Genomic DNA, 23149 nt, shown 5'->3' with positions numbered 1-23149 from the left:
GCATACGTGATTTCAAGAGAGAGGTCTAATTCGGACAAATGAGGTTGTGGAAAAGGATCCCATATCACATGAATGAAATCAGGCCAGAAACATTTTGTCTCCACTAGTGTTACCACAGCAGGTTGTGTGTCAAAAACTGATGGCCAGGTAGTCATTTGGTTGAAACAAGTTTGTGCATCTCCAGTTGATATTGGGCCCTTTGGCTCCTTTTCCAAGTTAGTTCAGGTTTAATGTTCAGAAATTCTTAGTTGGCTGGAGTCTATAACTGAGGTTGAAGAAAAGGCCCATATCATTTTGTAGACATGGCTCTTTAATAGGATAAAAGGCCACAACAAATTGAAATATTCAGAGTTTACAATATTCAGTTTGGGGGTCATAGAAGCCACTTTTGAAATTGTTTACAAACTTCCAAAGGAATTGTGTTTGTCATCTCTGTTATTGAAAATATTTCCTCATATTTTCAGTTTTGTTGAATTTTAAATTAAGAACATCATGTGAAAGAGATTTAACTCCAATTAAAGTTAAATGAATTTTATACTTATGATTGCAATTAAAAAATTGAATGCAAATATAAATAATGAAGAACTCTCACCACCACTACTTTGGTCTCTAATGAAGTGCTAATCTACACAGCATAATTTGGAGGAAGCTTTTGCTTACAAGTCAGACTAAAAGATTGTCACGTCTTGGAAATCAGTTTTTTCCCTATCACTTGGCATATGTATAACACTACAGGCCTCAGTAACAGAAATACTTCTTAGATGTATACTCACTTTGCTAATATTTCAACCCTAGTTTTGGCATTTATGATGGCAAAAAAGAGGGTTTGGATAGTTACTAAGAGTTTCTAGTAAATAACCTGTAGAAATAGATGATCCAAATGAGCAGATAGGGCCAAACAAATCACCTTGCATTTCTTTGACCTCTTACTCTTCTGGGAATAACCCCTTGAATCCTCTGCCCTGCTATTCCCAGGAATCTATGGACTCTGTATATTTTGAGTGGATGTTGTTCTGATCTAAAGACATATAAATCTCCAAAAATGGGTGACTGGTGTCTGCACAAGATTGTCTGCAAAGATGGCCATTAATCATTCCTCCATTCCCTATGAGTATATGACATTCTTTGCATTAAGTTGTGGAACCATTTTCCCTCCTTTTGAGTGTGGGCCAGACTAGTGACTTCTTTTAACCAATATGATGAGTCAGAAGAAGCGCTGTGCCAATTGTGGGTACAGAAATTAAGAGGCATGGTAGAATATACTTCAGCTCTTTTGGAATCCATACAGGATATAAAGAAGGCCAGGTTATCCGGTTGGATAAGGATTGAGATGCTCTGCCGAAAGCTAGCACCAAGGCCCCAGATCTATGAATGAGTCCATCTCAGATCCTTCTTCAGCTCCAGGTCAATCCCCTGGTCAACCCCAAATGAAAGACAGATGAGCTGTCTTCATTTAGCCCTGCCCAAATTTCTGATCTATAGAATTGTGAGCAATAAAAGGGTGTTATTTTAAGATACTAAGTTTTGGAATGGTTTGTTACATAGCAGTAGACGACTGAGAAAAGTTGTAAAAAATACAGTTCTTGTTCTCTAGACCTTTGTCTGATTTGGCAATTATATAGCACACTTATCTTTGACCACTCATTCAAAAATAAGGCATAGTAAGTCGATTGTTTTTAAGGTTAGACTCTCACTGGACTCATGTGTAAGGTGACTTCTTGCTATTATTTCTAGGCCTTAGGAATTTTCAGGGTTAGAATATCCTGCCTTTGGATTATGATTCTGGTATTTAATAAAATGGAAATGTCTGAAACAACTGTTTTTTCCAGGATAAAAGGGATGGTCGTATTTTCATCACTTTGAAAGCCAGGAGAGCCATAGTGTCATAACGTAGACAGTCCTAGGTCTTAGCAGCAGCAGACAGTGGGCATGAGAAGTAATTCACGGCCAGGTTCTAGAATATCCCGGTGAGACCCAGGCATCATCATTCACAGAAATGACATTTAAAACCAGTTAAGTGGTGACATCTACTTTTATGTGATTAATCCTCTCAAAGAAGTTATCCAGCCAATTAAGTGGAGATCAGGGCTCTGGTGACTCAAGCCTAGCCAGTCCAATTGGGATTCTGTTCTACTTTATGCCAGAGAGATATGGAATTCTAAGCAAGAACCAATACTAAGACCTGGGTCAATGGGAGTAGAGTATAGGAAGAAGGGTACTAGGAGGTGGGTAATCCCTATGAATAATAAGGCAGTTCTACACCAGAGACAAATTCAAGATACAGCCTTCTCACAGGATGGAGCTACCTGTCCTGGTCAGGATTGGCAGGGGTAAGTCCATAGGTGAAAGCCACAGAAGAACTTCCAGTCAGCAGAGCTGATAGTGAGACTCCCAGTTTAGGGGATAGCAGGGAGAAGGGAAAAAGGACCAAAAGACAAGAGGCCAGGATGGTCAAAGAGAAACATAACAAAATTTGAAATTTTGCCCAAAAGTGTTGGTTAGTTTTGTGCTTTTTTTTTTGTACTATAGCAGTTAATAATCCTTGATTTTTTTATGAAGTTAAGAGAAAATGATGGTTAAGAAAAGATTTGACAAAAGAGAAATTATTTTTTTCTTTTTTCATTCAAATTTTTTGTCAAGGTCTGGAGTTCTTTTAAGGAATAATGATGGGAGAAGTAGAAGAAATAGGACTTAGGGTGAGGAGAGTCAGTGCTGCTTAAAATCAAAACAACTTTTTTCTTTTGGGAATAGTTTTAAGCACTCTAATTTTTTCTGAAGACTCAGTGTAAACTGGTCTTAAATTTAGGTTTAAATTCATTGGCACATTGCACATTTTTCAATTTATGCATTCATTCTTTCACTTACATTTTAGTGACGCCGGTTAGTGGCAGCCATGGTCACAAATGGAAGTGCTCAATTTCTATTTAACTTATTTCTCTTCACATGCAGCATAAACAGCACAGTGACTTCATTTCATCTTCTTTACAATATACCACAATTTACTTCTCCATGAAACACTGTCTTTCCATCAGCACTAAGTGTTTCCTGTCCAAACCAGTTAGTTTATTGTTCCCCTAATTAATCTTACAGCATCTGTCCAAAATCCTGTGTACTCTTCTTGTATCTATCTTTTTTGGCCCCATGCTAAAAAGTAGTGAAGCCCTTGTTTTTTTCCTAAACAAAATTTAAAAACTTGTTTATATCTTCATATCCTTTGAATATACCACTGAGACAGTATCATCAGTGTCTGTCATCTCTCTTTCCCTTCATCCATGTCATCTCTTTGCCTTTCAGTATCCTACCATACTATGGCCCCTTTTGATCTGTTTAAGATCAAGACTTGTACTTTCTTGGGTAAGGCAGTATAAAGCAACAATGTCCCATGTTCAGAATCTGTTTGACAATTCACATCCTATATTTATCCTGTGCTTGACCAGAGAGAGTGGTGGTGGCTACGGCAATAATGACACATTCAAATGTCCACGTTCTTTTTTTCTATTTATAAAAATGTTTAAAAAGTTTTATTGAGGTATAGTTGATTTACAATGTTGTGATAATTTCTGCTGCAAAGTGATTCAGTTATACATGTACACATATACATTCTTTTTTTTTTTTTTTCTTATTCCTTGGTAAACAGATATGAGTGAATTCCCTGGGAGCATTTTCTTCTTAAAGCCTAGGATTTTTTTCCTTCTTTAAATCTTTGGTTTAGTAATGAGCTGTAGTTAAAATATATAGGAATAACTGCTGCCAAGATCCTCCCCTGCAGAAATGGCAAATCTTCCTTTTCTAGCTGTTGCTCTTTATTGATGTTTCTGTATGTTCTTCTCTTCCACAGATTACAAAAACTGGCTACCATTAGTTCCAGACTAGTCATTTGTTTCCTAAACAAACCTATCAAAGATATCACCTCTCCCACATTTCTTATGCATGGAGGTCATTTCCCTGTCTTAGTTTCTGGATGTATGTGTCATACTTCAATTGAATCTCGCCCTTGAGTTCCATGCGCAGAGCACAGTTACAGGAAACAATTTCAATTCTGCTGTGAACAAGACGTAGCTTTTGGTAATGTGTTTTTCAACAACAGGTCTGTAGAAATACCATGGAGGGATAATTCGATCCTCCAAGTCTCTACCATTTTTATATTTTTCTTCTTGGCACTTAAGCATTTTCCTCTTGTGTTTCCCTCCTTATAAATTAACAAGGAAATGAAATAGTCATTTTAATGGCTTTCTTATGCAATTTTTCTATGGCATGTTTAATATATTACATGCATTTTGCTTTAGGTCTTGAAATTAAATGCACTGAATGTAAAGGGAACTGAGGTGTGATCCTTTTTTAATTCAGTGTTTACTTAAGTCTGATCCACACCTAATTAAGATCACCTAAGGAACCCTAAAGATGCAGATTTAGGGGCCTACTCCAGAGTTACTGATCAGAGTTACTGATCAAACTTTCTGATGGAAAGTGATGGTAATATGTTTTCTAAGATTATTATATAAAATATAGTATGTAAATGATTATATTATATAAACTATGTAAGAACTACAATATATATGAACAGTGGTCCCCAAGTGATTCTTACAAAAAGTTAAACTTTGGTAGAATTAATGAAATCAAACTTATTGTTCAGACCTAATGCTAAATATTCACCACCGTTTCCCTTTTTAATTACACAGGAAAAACAAGGAGGACAGTTGATAATTTATATTGTAAGAAATTCTGAGAAAGTTAAAAGATAATAATCTTGTTGCCATGTAGTGTTTAGTTTGAATTATCCACAGAAAGACCTCAGTTCAGAGCATCACCTTTCTTATGTATAAAAATGAGTTAAAGGTCAGAGGTTAATAGACTGTCTCCTCATTTACATAAGATACACAATGGCAAAACAGGAATTAGAATTCATAGGCTGAAGGAAATGCTGGGACTGGCCCTTGTTCGAAACATAATTTATTTTGTTTGGCTCTGACTTCAGTAGAGTTAAAGGGTAAACCATTAGGCTGTTCATTAGCATTTGTGAGCAACACCCCACTGACCTCCAGAAATGCTATTAAAACAGTAAGTGTGGTTGGGGAGGAGAGGACTGACTGGCAGTGCTAATTATATTTGAATTAACACTAGAAAAATGAACCAATTTGATCTAAATTTCTCCAATAATAGTAATAGTTTTGGTAAAATCCCCAAATAAATCTTCTAGGATACACTGACATGTAGAAACAAACAAAAAAAGGGGGTTTTAGGCCTTTCAGATACAAAGAGTACTACCATTTAATGGATATTCTTACATGCATTAAAAAGTAAAGACAAGCCAAGGTGAGGTTATAAACTTGTGGTGTATATTTATCATAAAGCTATGCTTTAAATATTCACAATACAATAGAATGCATCTTGTTAATCTCAAGATAATTAAAGGGTTTATTTTAAAAACGAGTGTGCTGAGGGACTAGTCATGGAACATAGATAAAATGAACAGTGTTTTCCTTCTTTGTTCAACAATAGCTGGATTTAAAACTACATATAACTTCGTTTGGAGGATATAGCCAACTATATATTTGAAGCTCTTCCTGAGCATGAAGCTATATTAGTTTCTTATTTTTGTTGTAACAAATTGCCTCAAATTTCATGGCTTAAAATAATACAGGTTTATTATCTTAGTGCTCTGGATGTCCTAAGTATCAAAATGGGATGGCAGGACTAAGTTCTTCCAGAATCTCTAGGAGAAAAATCCAATTCCTCATTTTATCCAACTTCTAGAAACTTCCACAATTGCTTAGCTTATAGCCCTGTATCACTTCCACACCCTTCTTCCATCTTCATACTTTTTTCTCTAGTTCTGACCTACATCTTATGAGGACCCTTGTTTTTACATTGGGCCCACCTGAATAATCCATAACACTCTCGCCATAGCAAGAACTTTAACTTATTCACAGCTGCATCCTTTTATAATACCAGGTAACCTGTGCACAGGTTTCAGGGGTTAGGATATGGTTGTCTTTGGGAGGCTGTTATTTTACCTCCACAGAAGCCCAGACCAAAAACCAGTCTAGGAACTTCTCCCCTTTGCATGCTTTGCATTATAACATAGTTGAGGTTTAGTTTCTCTAAACTCTTCAGTTGGTTACTAATTATTACTTATGTGTCACAGAGGATCTCACTTTCCAAGGTATGTACATGCATCCCTCAGTGTCCATGGGGTACTGGTTCCAGGACTCTCCCCTCCCCCACACCCAATCTGTGATACTCACATCCCCTGTATAAAATGGTGGGAGTAAAACGCGCTCTCTGTATTCACAGGTTTAGCTTCTGCAGATTCAACCAACCATGGAATTTGATCAGTTGGTTGAATTTGAACCCCCATATCCAGGGGTTCTGTTGTTTGCAGAACCTCTGGGTAAGGAGGGCTGACTGCTTATACAAATGCCTGTTCCTGAGAAGATATTCTCGTAATGTGGCTGCTATAACTTGGTATTGTAGGGGAGGAAAACTTGTTCCTTATTCTATCCTAGGTTGCTTGGCTCCTCAGAAAATTAAAATGACCTAAGACAGATTAACAGGAGAAAACTAAGTTTAATTTCGTATGTATAGGAATCTCATAGATACGGGTCTCTAAGAGGTGACCAAAGCAACTTTTATAAACCTTTTAGACTGAGAAAAAAATACATTTGTTGAGAACTGACAAATCAAAAAAGCTTGGGCTTCAGGTAGCTAATTAGTGAAGTAACAAGGTTTGTTCATATGGTCTTCTCTGCCCTGATTTCTTTATCTCTTGTGATAAGGATGTCTTGCTACTGGTACAGGGAAGGTATTTTTCACGTGGGAGGTTTATTTCTTGCTTTCAGGGGTACAAAAGAGGGTCAGAATGTCCTTCTTGCACCTGCTATTTCTTAAGCAACTTTAAAATAGTATGCCCAAGTGGAATATTTTGGGGCAGCATATTTTACTTCCCTTCAGTATAAAGTAACATGGAAATTTCATCCTTTAGCCAAAGTATGCATAATAAGGAACTAATTTATATGTATACAACAAGATACAGGAAAAAAACCTGCTTCTCATACTACGATATATAAATAGTGTGTCCTTTTTTTTGAATACAAGGCTATCTGTTAAAAACTGTTAACATAGAGTATGTATGATCTATGGGTTCATAGTGAACAGAGCCAACTTAATATATTTGCTCTAAGAATAGAACTAAATCAATAAAATTAGATTTTGGCTAAAATTTAAACATTTATTATATTAATGATTATATAGATATTAATATAACAAGACCTTTATTACTATGCTATTTTTGCTCAAGACTAAGAAAATCAGTTTAACTCCACCATTAGATTAAAAAGCAAGGTTGAAAGATCAGTATTAAGAGAGACAATTACTTGATTTGCTTTTCTGCTTCTACAAACTCATTTATTCACTCAATTAGTAAACATATATTAACTGAATGCATAGTGTAGGCTAGACACAGGTGTGGTGCTGGTGCTAAAAGTCAAGTGTATGCCTACTTTTCCGCTAAGAGTGATCTGACATACTACAAGTAGAAAACCGCTAAACATTAATTGTAATAAAAGTAACAAAAATTAAACTGATAGTGCCTTTAATAAAATGATTAAATAGAAAGAAGAGCAAAATATTTAAATCTTAATCTTGTATGCTTTATTTTAAACTGGGAAAATGGCTAAAAATACTGAATTGGAATATTATAACCTGATAATATTGTCAGTGCTTAAATATTCCTTTTTATGAATCTTGTATTATTGATGGGTGAAGACTGATAAATTAGGAAATATTTAATTACATGTACTTCAATTGTCATTCATTTATTCAATCAGCAGCTTATTCAAGAAATACTTTTAAGCTTCCCTTATATTACAGGAGCTGGGGACACAACACAAACCAAAAATTAAGGACCCTGCTCTCAAGGAGTTTACATTCCAGAACACAATCTACTCTGACAGCCAAATACATCAGAACCTTTTCATGGTAAATGGTGCCAGCAAGGACAGCTCTAAAAAAAGGGCATGATAGGCTTCAGGCCTGGAATTCTTCAACTCCGCCTGTACTTTGTGTAAAGGCCATTAGGTGTGCAATCTTAACACGTTACCCAACCTTGTGTTCTGCCCTCTGTAAAAGGGATATAGTAATAGTTGGGTTCCCCTGGAGATTAAATGAGATAATGTGTGCTCACTGCTCAGCAATTAGTATTATTGCTTTGGCTCCTTGGTTCCAAGAAAAAAAAGTGCCTGCACATTAGAAGCACCTGGGGAATCTTTAAAATCATTCCAAAGCTCAGGCCACACACCAGATCAATTAAACCCCAGTCTATGAGGGTGGGATATAGGCGTCAGCATTTTTTGAGCTCCCTAAGGTGCCGACAAATTTGGGAATCAGCAGTTTGGGCTCTCGGATTTTTCACAATAACATTTGCCCATCCACTTATCTTCACCTGAGGTGGAACCGGGAAGCCTTTCGAGCTAAATGAAGGTCAGGTAATTGAGATGAACATCTTTCAGTCCTATCCAGTGACTTGCACCCAAATCTCTTTCAAATCTCTTCAAGAGGAAAGGAATGGGAGGTAGTCCTGACCGCCACTGCCTGTGCACAGCTGTTAGGTTTCAGGAGATCCTTAGGTATATAAGGAGGGCTGACACTACCACCTGTGGCGACTGCTAGGCCTGCTGCAGAAGAAACCAAGAGCGGGGGAAATATAACCCTCCCGGGGGCGCTGGGCTGGGGCAGAGACCGGAGACGCGTGGAGAGGGGAGACTCGCGGCGGTATCGCCCTCCGGGGACGTACAACCGCCAGCCCGCACGGCTCCGGCTGGCGCTGTCTATCTGCGCGCTCTGCTCTACGGCCCTCCCTCCACCGCCCGCGACCCCGGCCGAGGGCCCAAGCCACCCCAGGGCGAGCGGGGTCTGCCGCGCTGCCTGCCGCCATGCAGTCAGGGCGGCTTAGCGACTCCGGGCCCGCGGAGCCGGGGCCTCGCCTGCGCAGCTTGTGCGGCGCTGACCAGGCGGCCTGGGCCTCCTCGCTGAGCGAGGCCGAGGCGGAAGCCGGGTGCTTCGCGTTGGCTGTGGCGGCTGTGTTGCCGGCAGGGGGGAGCGGAGAGAGGATGGGCGTCCCCACCCCGAAGCAGTTCTGCCCCATCCTGGAGAGGCCACTCATCAGCTACACCCTGCAGGCCCTGGAGAGGTAATGCGGTGCCAGGCGCGCCCCGCGGTCCCCCGCCCGCCGCTCCCCTCCCCCCCGGCCCAGAGCAGCCGAGACACCTGCTTCTTGTGGCTGCGCTGGCGCTGGCGCCGGCGCCCACTCTTACGAACTGTGGGGCGTACCTCCAGCCGCTGGAGCTCCATTTCTTAAAGCCCTTCCCAGAAAGGACGCTTCCCCTTTAAGAGAGGGGTACTGGCTTGGGGCTGCCCCGCGGGTCCCTTAACTGCCCTAGCTGTCCGCCCTTGAAGCGCAAGGCCATTGATTTCTAACTGTGGCCCCAGTGCGGTCTAATGAGAAGCTGTCGGAGTTTCCGTGTCTCCTGTCTGCCTGTTTCTTATTCTCACTCTTTCCTAGTCTTTCACATTCTTCACCCTCGTCGCGCGCTCTCTCTCTGCGCAGGCGTGAGTTCAGAGTTGTTTTTTTTTTTTTTTAACCTGCAAATTAGTTCCATGGGTCTTTAATCATTTTGTCAATTATTCACAAACATTAACTGAATATTTAGTCTCAACTTGCTCAGCGGTGGAAAAAGTTTCTGAAATCAAGGCCAATGCATGCATTATCTTGTTAGAAAACGGATTAGTTGGCATAATGGAGGGAAAGGGAATGAGTTAAGGTCTAGGGGAGCGGTAGTGAGGTGCAAAGGAGGGGAAAAAGGAAGATATGTTGTTCTACCTTGTTTAAGGCTTCTTGTAATGTGGAGGAGCATAAGGCTGGAGAGATGGGAAGCAAGGTGATTTCAAAGGTCTGATACAGTGTTTTTTGAAGCCACTGTGGAGTTGTTGACCTTTTATGTTGAGCCTCGGATTAAAGTGAACCGTTCGTATTAGGCTGTAATGAAGGCCCAGCTAATGAGGTTCTAAAGGACAGTAGTTATGTTAATACAGAAAAGAGTTACCCCCCCCATCTCCACACGCTTTCACACAACCCAGAAGTCAAAGGGCCCAGTTGCTTTGCACGTGGTTATTTTATTTTGTGAATATTATTTATAAAATGAAGATGTACAGAGCCATAATCACTTTGATTAGTGAGATCAGACTGGTGGTTAAACCTGAAACTCGTATAGACATTAAAACAGTTACAGGTACATCTTTCACTTCATGGTCTTTGATTTTCTTGAGTAGTTGATTGCTGCTCCTACAGTATTCCACTGTCATAGACATTGTGACAACATAGCTACAGTGAGACACAATAGAGCTGGGCTAGCAGGATCTTTGTCCACTAAGTAGATAGATGTAAGGGAGTATACTTTGACAGTTAAATTTTCCTATGAAAAAATTTGAAAAAAATTGTATTTTTTCCCTCCCAACTTAAGAGGTAGCGGAAGATAGGTTAATATTAAACCTTTTAAAGTAAAATGTTCTAGAAGGGTTTTATGGGAAAAATAGATGAACACGTGTTTGCTATTTTGACTTGATGGCACAGTGATAAAATCCAAATAACATTTGTAAGGAATCAAAACCTTTTTGATCAGTGCCCATCCTGGCTCAGTGGTTAACGAATCCGACTAGGAACCATGAGATTTCGGGTTCGATCCTTGGCCTTGCTCAGTGGGTTAAGGATCCAGCATTGCTGTGAGCTGTAGTGTAGGTAGCAGACAGCGGCTCGGACCTGGCATTGCTGTGGCTTTGGCATAGGCTGGTGGCTACAGCTCCGATTCAGCCCCTAGCCTGGGAACCTCCATATGCCTCAGGTGTGGCCCTAGAAAAAGGCAAAAAGACAAAAACAAAACAAAACAAAACAAAACCCCAAACCTGTTTTTCAAAATACTTTAGTCATTCTTTATTAGAATGCTTGATGAACTTAAGGAGTATGATTATTTTAGGATATGTCTCAGGAAATTCTTAGAAACCTTGCATTTCAGGGGTGTATGTGTGGGTGCTCCTTCGCCATTTGCTAAAGGAAAGCCAATCCTCTTCTGGTAAAAAATGAGCTCTGTAGACTGCTGATAGTATTCATAAAACACAATGCTAAAAGACCTAGGTCATTTCACTGTGAAAGATGAAAGAGGCAAGTTGTTGTCTTTGGGAATTTTGAACCAATACAGAATGAACCAGTGAGGGCTTAGAAGTCTGGCTCAAAACTGGGATAGAGAAATATAAAGGAACACGAGCAGTTTGGCTTTTAGTTAAATGATGCCATTTAAACTGTTAACCTCCATTCCCTCACTTATGTGGCCAAACCAAGTAAAAAGTGTATAACCACACAAGGCAAACATGCAAGCAAAAGGAAGTGCAACAGATATGAAGAGACCATCAAAATTCTGGGCACCACTCCGCTATCATCTTTATTCCAACCAGGTTTAACAGGCCCAAGGAAGCAGAAACATAAGCCTTCCTGTAGAACAGCTGTGAAGGAAGCAAGTTGATTTAAGCCATAGAAGCTTAGAAAGGTGCAGGCGTTAATAAAAGTACATGTTTATTCTGAACATGGGGTAGATGGAGCAACTGCCTACACTTGCGAAGACAACTGGTTATATGTGGATATATAAAAATTAGCCTTTATGTGTGAGAAGTAGGGATGTACTTAACATGCTCACATACTATATTGAGGTGATGCAGCTTGTACAGATCTGTGCCTTTTTTTTTTTTTTTTTTTAGGGCTGCACTCATGGAACATGGAGGTTCCCGGGCTAGGGGTCAAATCAGACCTACAGTCGCTGGCCTACACCACAGCTCACAGCAATGTTGGATCCTTAACCCACTGAGCAAGGCTAGGAGGCGAACCCGCAACCTCATGGTTCCTTTCCACTGTGCCATAATGGGAACTCCAGATCTGTGCATTCTAAGCATTATAGTAAAAGGATTAAATTTAACTAAATTCTAAGTTGTACTATGAACAGGTCTTTTAGAAGTTGATGAAAAATGCTTCCAGGAGTTGTAAAGTTTCATTGTGACCTTTTAGAGGGGAATTAAAATGTAAATTGAACCTCAGATTATGTCTTGAGGAGAACTTTGATTTTTCTCATTTGGTTAACAGGGAACTGAGATCAAGGGTACTAATCCCTCACATAATTATGTATGACCTGAAGTTTCTAAAAGGAAACATTGTTCTAAGAAATCATATGGCAGTGGTATAATTAGCAAGGGCATAAAGCTCTGACAGTTAAGCTGTAAAATCTGCTCACAGTTGATCAACTGACACCTAAATTTTACTGTTTAAAAAAATGGATTCCCAGGTCTGAAATAAGTAAATTACTTGCTAGTGATCTAATTTCTGGTTTAAGATATTTAAGGAACATGTCATTAGGAGAGGTGACTAACCTGGGATAGTTTAATAGAAGAAAATGACAACTACCGTGAAAGCAAGCTAGAGAGGAAAACTTGGGCCATGCTTACTCAGATTCATGGTGGTGGTGACCTAGGTGGAAATTTCTTGGACAAAATAAAGTTGAACAAGGTCTGACACAGAATCTCTCTATAGATCATGCAGCATCTTGAGTTCTCAAGGACACTGTTTAAGATGTTCCTTGATAAGGGTCTGTGCTCATGAAAAACTTAGAAATTGGCTTCTGACATAAGTCTTCTATAGAAAGAAAATGTGCTGTAGCATTGATACAAAAAGCATTCCAGAACTTGTGATAATATATGTCATTGTATATTATTGTATGGACAATTAGATTCATGTTACAGTGCCTTTTTAGTTAATGTGAGTTTTCTTGAGTCTGATAGATCTAGATGAAAGGGAAAAGCTACTTTGTCAATCTGCATGTTCTGGAACCCCTGAATTTTGACAAGTTTGCTTTATCACTTGGAAAATCAATGAAAGTCCATTTTTATTAAACATTAAAGACTTCATGGTGTTCAACATATTAATTTCTGACTTGATGTTTTGAATGTTTTCTTGTATTTTTTTATATACTTTAAAAATTGGGAGTTCCCACTGTGGCGCAGTGGTTAACGAATCCGACTAGGAACCATGAGGTTGCGGGTTCGGTCCCTGCCCTTGCTCAGTGGGTTAGCAATCCGGCGTTGCCGTGAGCTGTGGTGTAGGTTGCAGATGCGGCTCGGATCCCGCGTTGCTGTGGCTCTGGCGTAGGCCAGTGGCTACAGCTCCGATTGGACCCCTAGCCTGGGAACCTCCATATGCCGGGGGAGTGGCCCAAAGAAATAGCAACAATAACAACAAAAAGACAAAAAAAAAAAAAAAAAAAATTGAACAAGAAAATACAAATCATAGGTGTTAATCCAAATGAGCAGTATTGATTGTTTGAATTAAGCTGAAGGTAGGAATGGAATAGGGCAGACAGGGGAAATAGTGAGAATATAGGAATTGGCATTTTTTTAGTCCTCAATTGTATTAGGGATTCAGAAAGAGAAAATGAATCTCAGATGCTTTTGAGTGATTGCTCAGAGAGATGCATTTGACTTTGTCTTGTCTGGCTGCTCTATGAAAAGTGCTAAGTCTGAGTCAAGGGAAGGAAGGGGCCCATATTACAGAAGAAATACGGTAGGATTGTGTTTTGTATAGGTCAGATGACTGGGGTTTAAATTCCCATTGGCTCCCCCTGGAGGGTCCTGCAAGACAGAGATAAGACCAGGACTGTGGTTTAGACTGGACCACTGGAAGCTTTCAGGGGTCATAATGAAGAGAATTGCATTGTTAAGGCAATCAGGAGCCAGCCCCTTTACACCAGTTCAGTATTTTCTCAAATATCAGGGTAGGTATGGAGAAGGAGGAATCTATTAAATTATGGCCACAGTATGATCCAGAGGCTTAATTTCCATGACGACTCATGGCAATGAGCCATGGCTGCCAGTGTCCCATGGGGCCAAACTCTGCAGCCTGGGTAAGAGCATTTAAAAGCAGGTTAACAGGGCCTGATTTTTCCATTTGTTTTTTTAAAAGCATTTGTTTAAATTTTTGATTTTCAACTGATCTTAAACTGAGTAAAATATACCTTTAATAATTGTTTTAAAAATATACATTAGTGCAAATACATTGTCTTTAAATACACAAAATTCTTCACAGTATCTATAGCTGTTGACACTGTTGGTAGGAATGTAATTAGTACAACCACTATGGAGAACAGAATGGAGGTTCCTTATAAAACATTTAGGATATGAGCCAGCAATCCTACTTATGGGCATAGATATTGAAAAAAATGGTAATTCTAAAAGTACATGCACCCATTATGTTCATCGCAGCACTTTTTACAATAGTCAAGACATAGAAGCAATCTAAATGTCCATGGACCAAGGAATGGGTAAAGATGTGGTACATATATAGAATGGAATATTACTCAGCCATAAAAAACATGAAATAATGCCATTTGCAGCAACATGGATAGACGTAGAGATTCTCATAGTAAATAAGTGGGATCTGAAAAAGGTACAAATGAGCATATTTTCAAAACAGACTCATAGACATAGAAAACAAACAGGGTTACCAAAGGGGAAAGAGGAGGGAGGAATAAATAGATGGGGATAAACATATATATATTACCATAAAATAGGTAATCAAGAGGGGCCTACTGTATAGCACAGGGAAATCTACTCAATATAACATTTGGGAAAAGAATCTGAAAAAGAATGGATATATGTGTAACAGAATCACTTTGCTGTACACCTGAAACACAAGGTTGTAAATCAATTATACACCAATATAAAAAATTAAAATCTGTAGGTGTGATGGAGGTTGAGGTTAGGTTTGTATTTGCGTATGGAATGTGCTAGGAAGGAAATACTCAGAACTTGATAAAATCCAGCTACAGGAGGTTCTGTGTGGACTTGTTTTTGGCTAAGGAGGTCGACCAGATCCATTTATTCAGCAAATATTTGTTCACTAGGCACTGTGTGAGGTACTTAAGGCTTTTCTCAGTCCATGATTCTACATTATTAAGTTTTAATACTGTAAAAGGCTTTTAATTCTATAACTGGAAAAGAATGTGAATAAATCCTCTCAAATACAAACAGTACTTAAAAAGGCTTGCAAGTGTTGGAAGTATGCTTGGTTGCTGAGCATAATAGCATAACAAACCCTTTTTCTTGTAAGAGTGGTCTAAATCAGTTTTCTGAACACCTTTATTGTGACCAGATATAAGAACTACATTTTTCTCATGATTCAGTAACGCATACTTAAACACACACACAATGTATTTGAAAGAGAATTTCATGAAAACAATGTATCTTTACTAGATACACATCTAAATTTTATTAGTTTCTATTCAAAACTGTTTGTCAAAACTTAAGCACTTGATGTGATAATACTGTAATGGGTCATGAAATCTTCAGTTTGAGGAACACTCGTTCAAAGTATTTTTCTATTTAGAGCCTCACAGAATTGTTTGAAATGTCTAAGGCCTGTATCTGTCTGTAATTTCCATCTACTTGGACTGCTTTCTTTTTGATGGAACATAGATAATCATAGCTATTTTAAGGAATTTCAGTAAATTTGGGATTTATCTTCAGGAGTCTCACTCAAATAGATGTTTGAATGACTATGGTCAAGCACTATCCTCTTTCTCCCTCTTTGTGTTTTAATACTGAAGTTCATGTAATTCTTGATCAAAAAATTTTTTGTTTTTAAAAGTTGCCTTTAACCTATTTTTCTTATGAAATAGACTATGGAAAGTAAAAAGTGAGTAGTTCAGGGTACAGGTTAAGCTCTTGCCTTACAGACAAATCGTATATACTGATTTAGTTGAACTTGTTCTTCTGACCTGTTTTTTAAAAAGGCTACTGATGTTCTATTGATAAACTGAAATGCATTTGATTACTGGAAGCTTTTCTATAGCCTCAAAAGCAGCTTTTAGTCCCAATTGTTTAAGCTACTTTATCTATGCATTGATTGACTGAACAGATGTTTCTTGAGAAATGATCTGTGAGGTCAAGAATTTTATTGGTTTTTGTTATTGTGTCACCTGTGTGATACAATAATGTCCAGCTTACTTGATGTTCGTTGAATGACTAAGCACATGGATGAAGGAGTATCTATTTTTGCTTAAATTATGAGAAATATTCAGTAGCAATGAGCTGCTGGAGACAAGATGATCCAAATGTAATTTGGATTTTATGACCTCTCAGACAGTGTTAGTGTGTTTACAGAAGTTTACAGTGTGAGCTCCAAAGTCAGACTGGGGTTTGGCCAGGTCCCTTCGTTTTCTAGCTGTGTAGTCATGGACAAGGAACTGCCTGTGTATCATCTGAAATGGAGATAATAGTGACTTCTTGCAGAGCTGATGTGACTATTAAGTGACTATTACAGACAAATACTCCATACAGTGCATGACTCTTAGTAAGGGTTAGGGTTAGGAACTAATGAATCTTAGTTGCTGTTCTTACTGCTCATTTTACTAAAGCTTAACATGTGCCAAGCCCTGGACTATAGTCTTTGCTTTCTGTGAGTTGGCAGCCTAGAGAGGGAGATGGAAAATGGAACAGTACAGTTTGATGCTTTGTAAGACTCCCTGGTGATAAGAGGACCTGGGGGCTGAGAGCAGGGGTGCCCGCACTCAGGATTAGAGTCCAGGAAGTTTTCCTGGAGGAGGCCATACCTGCATTGATAGCTGAAGAACAAGAAGGACTTTGCCAGGAGGGGGTGGGGGAATGATGAAAGATGGTGGATAATGTTGTAAGGCAGAGAAAGCAGCAGAAGCAAAGATAGGATGGGAGAATGTGGTGGGCAGAGTCAGAGGCTCATGGCAGAGGCCACGTGGTGCAGGGAGAAGTAGGATGAGGTCAGGTCTTGAAGGGTCCTGCTCCAGAGCCAGCAGGGAACGGCGTCAGGTTGACACCTGAGACAAGTCATCTAGAAGTTGTAAGAGTGGATTGTGTTGAGATTCAATGAGAAGAAGGAAACCAGCTAAGAGGCTAGTGCAAAAATGGAGAAATGACTGCTTGGGTCACAGCTATGCCAGTGGAGACAAAACTTTGGACAGCCCCACATGTAGGGGTCTCTGAGGAACTGTCTTAAGGGCTTTTTTAGCACTGTATAAATTCTGAACCATGTCAGAATAATGAAAGTTCCAGCAGCTGTTAAATTTGCAATGATGGGAGTTGGGGATGGATGAGCTACAGAACAAAGAACAACACACTCTTAGTCTTACTCTGGAATCCTTATTGCCTGCACAGATGACTACGTATTTTCTTGTCTGGTATTCCATGAATATTGTTGCATTGCTTTGTGATGAAAATTCCCCCAGGTATCTGACAATAATAATAAATAGTAATAATAATAGAAATCTCAGTTCTTCTTGGAACCTTATTAGGATCTAGGAATCAGTTGAGTCAAACTCCTTGAAGCAAAACAATCTGTAAACCACATTGTATAGGAAAGGCATTTTCATTAATTTTCATTTTCTCTCCAGGTTAATGAGAGCTTTCTGTGTTTTCAGAATCCTTTTTTTTTTTTTTTTTTTTTTTTTTTTTTTTGTCTTTTTGCTATTTCTTTGGCCGCTCCTGCGGCATATGGAGGTTCCCAGGCTAGGGGTCGAATCGGAGCTGTAGCTGCCGGTCTACACCAGAGCCGCAGCAACGTGGGATCCGAGCCGCGTCTGCAACCTACACCACAGCTCACGGCAACGCCGGATCGTTAACCCACTGAGCAAGGGCAGGGACTGAACCCGCAACCTCATGGTTCCTAGTCGGATTCGTTAACCACTGTGCCACGATGGGAACTCCAAATATCTTTTTTTTTTTTTTGTCTTTCAGAATCCTTGAAACTAAGCTATGTTAGTTGCTGATAGATGAGGTAGACTAAAATCATGCGTTAACAAAACATAATTATCAAGTATCTACTAGGTATTAATGTAAAGCAATGGGCAAAACTGATACTGATCCTTTCTATCATGGATCCTACATTCTGGAAGATAGAATGTTGTATTTTGATGAAAAAACGGTAAAAAACATTTTTAAAGCATTTTCTGGTATCAGATGGTATTACAGGAAAATTAACTATAATGTATTTGTATATTAGGCCTTTTTGCTGTTTCCCATATGGAATAGTATAGAGTATAAGGATTACATGAGTTAGGGTATGACTAATGCTTAAGACTTAATAAGTGCTTAATTGATGATAACTGTGATAAATTATTTTGCCAGTCTTTCTTGCTGACTCAGGAGGATTATAACCTATAACTCAGGAAGATGATTATCTCTTAAATCTCCCATCTACAAGCTCCATCTGGTAGCTACATTATTAACATTGTTTTGCCCAGACTTAAGCAGCCTCCTAACTGGCCTATCTGCATCCTTTCTGTATGCAATCTATTCTCTGGCAGACTGAGTAAAGTCTGTGCTCTGAAATTTGTGGTTGTTATCACTCCTATAAGAATTTCCATGAACTAAGTGGCTTACAGCAACATAACTAGATTTAGCTTAAACTTTTGGAAGTCAGCAGTCCAAGGTTCAAAGTGTTTTCCAGTCTAAAACCAGGGTCAGCAGTGCCATGTCCCTTTTGGAGGCTCTAGGGACAATCCATTGATTTGCCAGATGGCAATTCATTTAGTCTACAAGGTTCTCGAACTTCCCGTCCTGTGTCATAATGACCACATGTCTGTTATCATATCTTCTCCCTTGACTCTTGTGCCTTTCTTTTTTAAATAAAATTTTTTATTAAGGTATAGCTGATTTACAGTGTTGTGCTCATTTCTGTGTATAGTATTGACCTAGTCATACAGATAGATCATTCTTTTTCTCATGCCATCTTCCATCATGTTCTGTTACAAGAGTTTGGATATAGTCCCTTGTGCTATGCAGTAGGCCCTCATTGCTCATTCATTCCACATGTAATAGTTAGCCTCTACCAACCTCAAACTCCCTGTCCTTTCCACTTGCTGTCCTGTACCATAATGACTTCTGTTATCATATCTTCTCCCTTGACTCTTCTTTCTTTCACCGTTGAGGAATCTTGTGATTATATTAGACCTAGCCAGATAGTCCAGGATGATCTCTGTAACTCAAGATCCTTAATTACATATGCAAAGTTGCTTGTAAGGTTAGTCACATGTTTTGGGAGTTTGGAGATGGGCATCATTTGGGGGGTGATTCTGCTTACCACAGAACCATTAAGTCATGGAACAATACCTAGAACTTTGAGCATTAATTATTTAAAGGTAAATGTCCTGCATAAATCTTTCCTATGGATTCCTATTATGTTCAGAATTAAAGAATAAAACCCTGAACATGGCCTAACCCAGCCCAGTGCCTGCCTGGGCCTCCGGCCTCTTGATGGGCTTTTCTCCCTGCTCCCAGATTTCCATTTCCTTCTAGCTCCTTGGGGTCTTGCCATGGCCTCTACTTATATCATCCCTCTCACTCTGCCTCCAAACCCCTTTGCCTCTTTTCCTGCCTCTCAGCACCTGCAAATTCTGCTTCTTTAGGGAGCATCCTCTTGGCCCTCTCTCTGCTGGTCAGATACTAGCTGTTTGCATGCAATCCTGGAGCCTGAACCTCTCCTTCACAGCACTAGGTTGCAACTTGTAATTGTTGGTGGTGTTTCTTTGATCTGTAAGCTCTATGAAAGCAGTGACTATTTCCATTGTATACTCAGATATGATTATTTATTCAGTGCTCAAAAAGTATTAAAGGAATGGACTTTAAATATGTACCTGTGAAGTAGTTCTTGGTTTTGTTCATCAGTGTAGTATTGTCATCACAGGTAGAATGCAGTTTTAGTTATAGGAAGGGTTTGTTCAATAGCAGAAGGTTGGAGATGGTTGAGTAAAGCAAATCGAAGTTTTTATTTATCAATAGGGTTAATTTCATTAGTCAGTAATTTTCATTCACATTCCTCTTCCCTCTCTTTAAAAAGATGTTCATGACTTTGTACTGTCTAGCATGAACATGTAGGATCTCACAGGCCAAGAATTCCATTTTCTTCTTCTGGCTGTACCTTCAGCATATGGAAGTTCCTAGGTTAGGGGTCGAATCAGAGCTATAGCTGTTGCACTACACCACAGCCACAGCAACTCTTGGATCCGAGCTGTGTCTTCAACCTATACCACTGCTCATGGCAACACCGGATTCTTTTTTGTTTGTTTGTTTTTCGTCTTTCAGTCTTTTCTAGATTCGCCCCTGAGGCATGTGGAGGTTCCCAGGCTAGGGGTCTAATTGGAGCTGTAGCCGCCGGCCTACGCCAGAGACACTGCAACGTGGGATCCAAGCTGCATCTTCGACCTACACCACAGCTCACCAGCAATGCCAGATCCTTCACCCACAGGGTGAGGCCAGGGATTGAACCCTCATCTTCATTGATCCTAGTCAGGTTTGCTAACTGCTTAGCCAGAAAGGGAACTCCCTCCATTTTGAATTAGACTTTAAAGTGATCTCTAATCACAGTTGCTGTAATGGCCCAGAGGCAGTTTTCCTGGCTCGGGCCTGTCAGCTGTGGAACTTTGGAGTCTGCAGCGATGTTAGCATCTGTTAGGACTAGTGTTCAGAAGACGTCTGCCACACTTCAGTGCGGCCTCCTCCAGTCATTGCTGTGGATGTAAGTCAGTAGGTGTTCAAGAAAATGTTCTACAACAGAAAAAACTGTTTTGTATCTGACTTAACACAAGGATCCTTTTATGTTTCATTAAATTGAGTTTTCTATTTTATTTGAGCCTGATTTATATAAACTTCATTTCCCTATTTAAGCTGAAATATTTCACCTTGATGTAGGTGAAGTTTAAATCTGTTATCCAGATGAGTTGCTGAGAGAGAACTTTCGGAAATCAAAAGTGCTTTGCATTGTTTTTAGCAATTGAGAGAAATATTTGGGAAAAAATCAATTTAAAAGCATATTCTTTAATTTTCTTCCAATCTGCTGATAAACTTGATTGGAATATTCAATTTAAGAAATCTGGTAACTATATTTCACACTGTATGTATTTTCACACTATGTACTGAAAAATACTACTTATCTGTGTTTCTCTCTATAGTATGAGAAATTCAGGTTGTTCATCAGCCCCTTTACTAGACCTGATAAAAACGCATACAATTGACTTAGTTATTAACTTGCAGTTTTTAATCTCCCTATGAAGATAGATTAGTTTTTGCTGGCAATTCAATTTTCTGTTACTAGGTTAACTGTAGCTGTGTAAGAATGAATTGACAAAGATGTATGCATACTTTCCTTCTAGAGTATGTTGGATAAAGGATATTGTTGTGGCAGTAACTGGAGAGAACATGGAAGCAATGAAAGGTATCATTCAGAGGTACCAGCATAAACGCATCTCACTTGTTGAAGCTGGAGTGACCCGCCATAGGTCTATTTTCAATGGACTGAAAGCACTGGCAGAGGATCAGCCCAACTCTAGACTCTCTAAGCCAGAGGTAGTGATCATCCACGATGCTGTGAGACCATTCGTTGAGGAAGATGTCCTCTTTCAAGTTGTGACAGCTGCTAAGGAGTATGGGGTAAGTAGTCAAATACTTCTAAAAATGGATAAAAGGGGAAAACACCATAGTAAATATTGATTTGCTAGATTTTGATGGAATTATATTTAAATACCAAGTTAATTGGAATGGGCATTATGACCTAAAAACATTATGCTAATTTGTTCTAGGAAGTTTATGTTACAGATGGTGAGCCTGTTCTGGGATTTCTTTTGCTACGTGGTCATTTATCATAATATAGTATGAGCTATTTTGAGAAGAATGTGAAGGTCACTAGAATGTGGATGAATGGATGGACATTAGCTGCATATTTAATTTCATGTTTCATTCCTATTATCTAAAGATGCTAAAGAGATCTTATAAAACTTTAGGAGCTATATGATCTTTAAAAAACCTAGCTCATTTCACTCAATTTAAAATTTTTTCAGAAGTTTATTTTCTAGCACAAACAACCAGGCAAGATTTTCTGACCCTTTAAAATGAATAATCTTAGGAGGACAGATTCTATGGTCACTTGTATTTCACCAGAATAAACACAGGATAGCAAAAGGCCTATTGTAATCTTTACACCATCTTTGTTTATTTTTTTAAATTACCAGGTAACATCCTGTAAATAATGTAATAGATACTGAACTTAAGTTGGCAATGTAAATTTCAGTGAAAATTGATGGCCCAGATTTGTTATGGTATAATAGAAATAGACTGGAATTGGACAGACTTGGATGCAATTATTTTACTCCAGTCATTAGTTTATGTTCAACTTTCTCAGCTTTTTGAGCCATTTTCTAAAAATATAGATGATAACTCTTAAGGTTTTTAGGGTAAGAAACTGTAGATAACTACATAGTAAAGTGCAAAGTACCAAAATGGTATTATTTTAAGAATAATTACAGCATCTGGGCTAATATCTTCTTGCAAAGATTGTAGACCAATGGAAGGAGTCATTTAAGCCTTCCTAGCCATGTGGGTGACCAGAAAGTTAGAAATAATCAGCTGGGAATTTGATTATATTTAGTTATCTGTGTGCATTTGGATTTTCACTGTCAGGAAATTGCCCCTAACTTCATCGTTCTACAACATGAATTTCTTTTAAATGTAGACCTCTCTGGAGTTCCCATTGTGGCGCAGTGGTTAACAAATCCGACTAGGAACCATGAGGTTGAGGGTTCGATCCCTGGCCTTGCTCAGTGGGTTAAGGATCTGGCGTTGCCGTGAGCTGTGGTATAGGTCGCAGACATGGCTCGGATCCCGCGTTGCTGTGGCTCTGGCGTAGGTCCGTGGCTACAGCTCCGATTAGACCTCTAGCCTAGGAACCTCCATATGCCGCAGGAACAGCACTAGAAAAGGCAAAAAGACAAAAAAAAAAAAAAAAAAAAACCTCTCTAAGAATTCCACAGGTAAAATGAAACCTTTCTCTTCTCTTTTAGTATAACTTGTAAGTGTATTTTGGCGAGGGAAAATTGTGGTTCATGAACATTAGTGACCACAAAACTTTCTCAGGCTCTTGGATTTTGCTGTGATCTCTTCCTCTTCTCCAGGTTCCTTGATTGTAGTAGAGGTTATATGGTCAGTTACAAGGGTAAGGGGGAGAAATAAAAGAACAAAGGATTTATGACTTAAAAGAATT

At 39.1% G+C, this 23149-nt stretch overlaps 2 protein-coding genes across 10 annotated transcripts in view; one reads left to right on the top strand and one right to left on the bottom strand.

Annotated features, from left to right (window-relative positions):
* The window catches only part of LOC106508298 (uncharacterized), a 74676-nt gene extending 65317 nt beyond the window's left edge, over positions 1-9359 (bottom strand). For 3 of the 4 annotated variants that reach the window (XR_014815916.1, XR_002335843.2, XM_084977174.1), the window contains exon 1: positions 9328-9359. The gene's annotated coding sequence lies outside the window, so the exon portion shown is untranslated. Of the gene's footprint in view, positions 1-2865; positions 4187-9264 lie in introns of all 4 variants that reach the window. The other variant, XR_014815917.1, reaches the window with a different exon arrangement.
* The window catches only part of CRPPA (CDP-L-ribitol pyrophosphorylase A), a 294345-nt gene continuing 279490 nt past the window's right edge, over positions 8295-23149 (top strand). For 3 of the 6 annotated variants that reach the window (XR_014815911.1, XM_021063404.2, XM_021063405.2), the window contains exons 1-2: positions 8727-9187; positions 21267-21543. Coding sequence is in view for 5 of the 6 variants with exons in the window: in XM_021063404.2 (XP_020919063.2) it covers positions 8931-9187; positions 21267-21543 (534 nt within the window). In the remaining variant the exon portion in view is untranslated. Of the gene's footprint in view, positions 8484-8726; positions 9188-17546; positions 20364-21266; positions 21544-23149 lie in introns of those variants that run through there. The other 3 variants (XM_084977167.1, XM_021063407.2, XM_084977166.1) reach the window with 3 other exon arrangements.

This window comes from Sus scrofa, chromosome 9 (assembly GCF_054392235.1).
Source record: "Sus scrofa isolate SSC_HxYL_T2T_F1_AM1 chromosome 9, Sscrofa_HxYL_maternal_Yorkshire_Landrace_v2.0, whole genome shotgun sequence".
NCBI classification, from domain to species: Eukaryota; Metazoa; Chordata; class Mammalia; order Artiodactyla; family Suidae; genus Sus; species Sus scrofa.
Note: the sequence above shows the minus strand (reverse complement) of the source record. Positions and strands in the feature narration are given on the sequence as shown.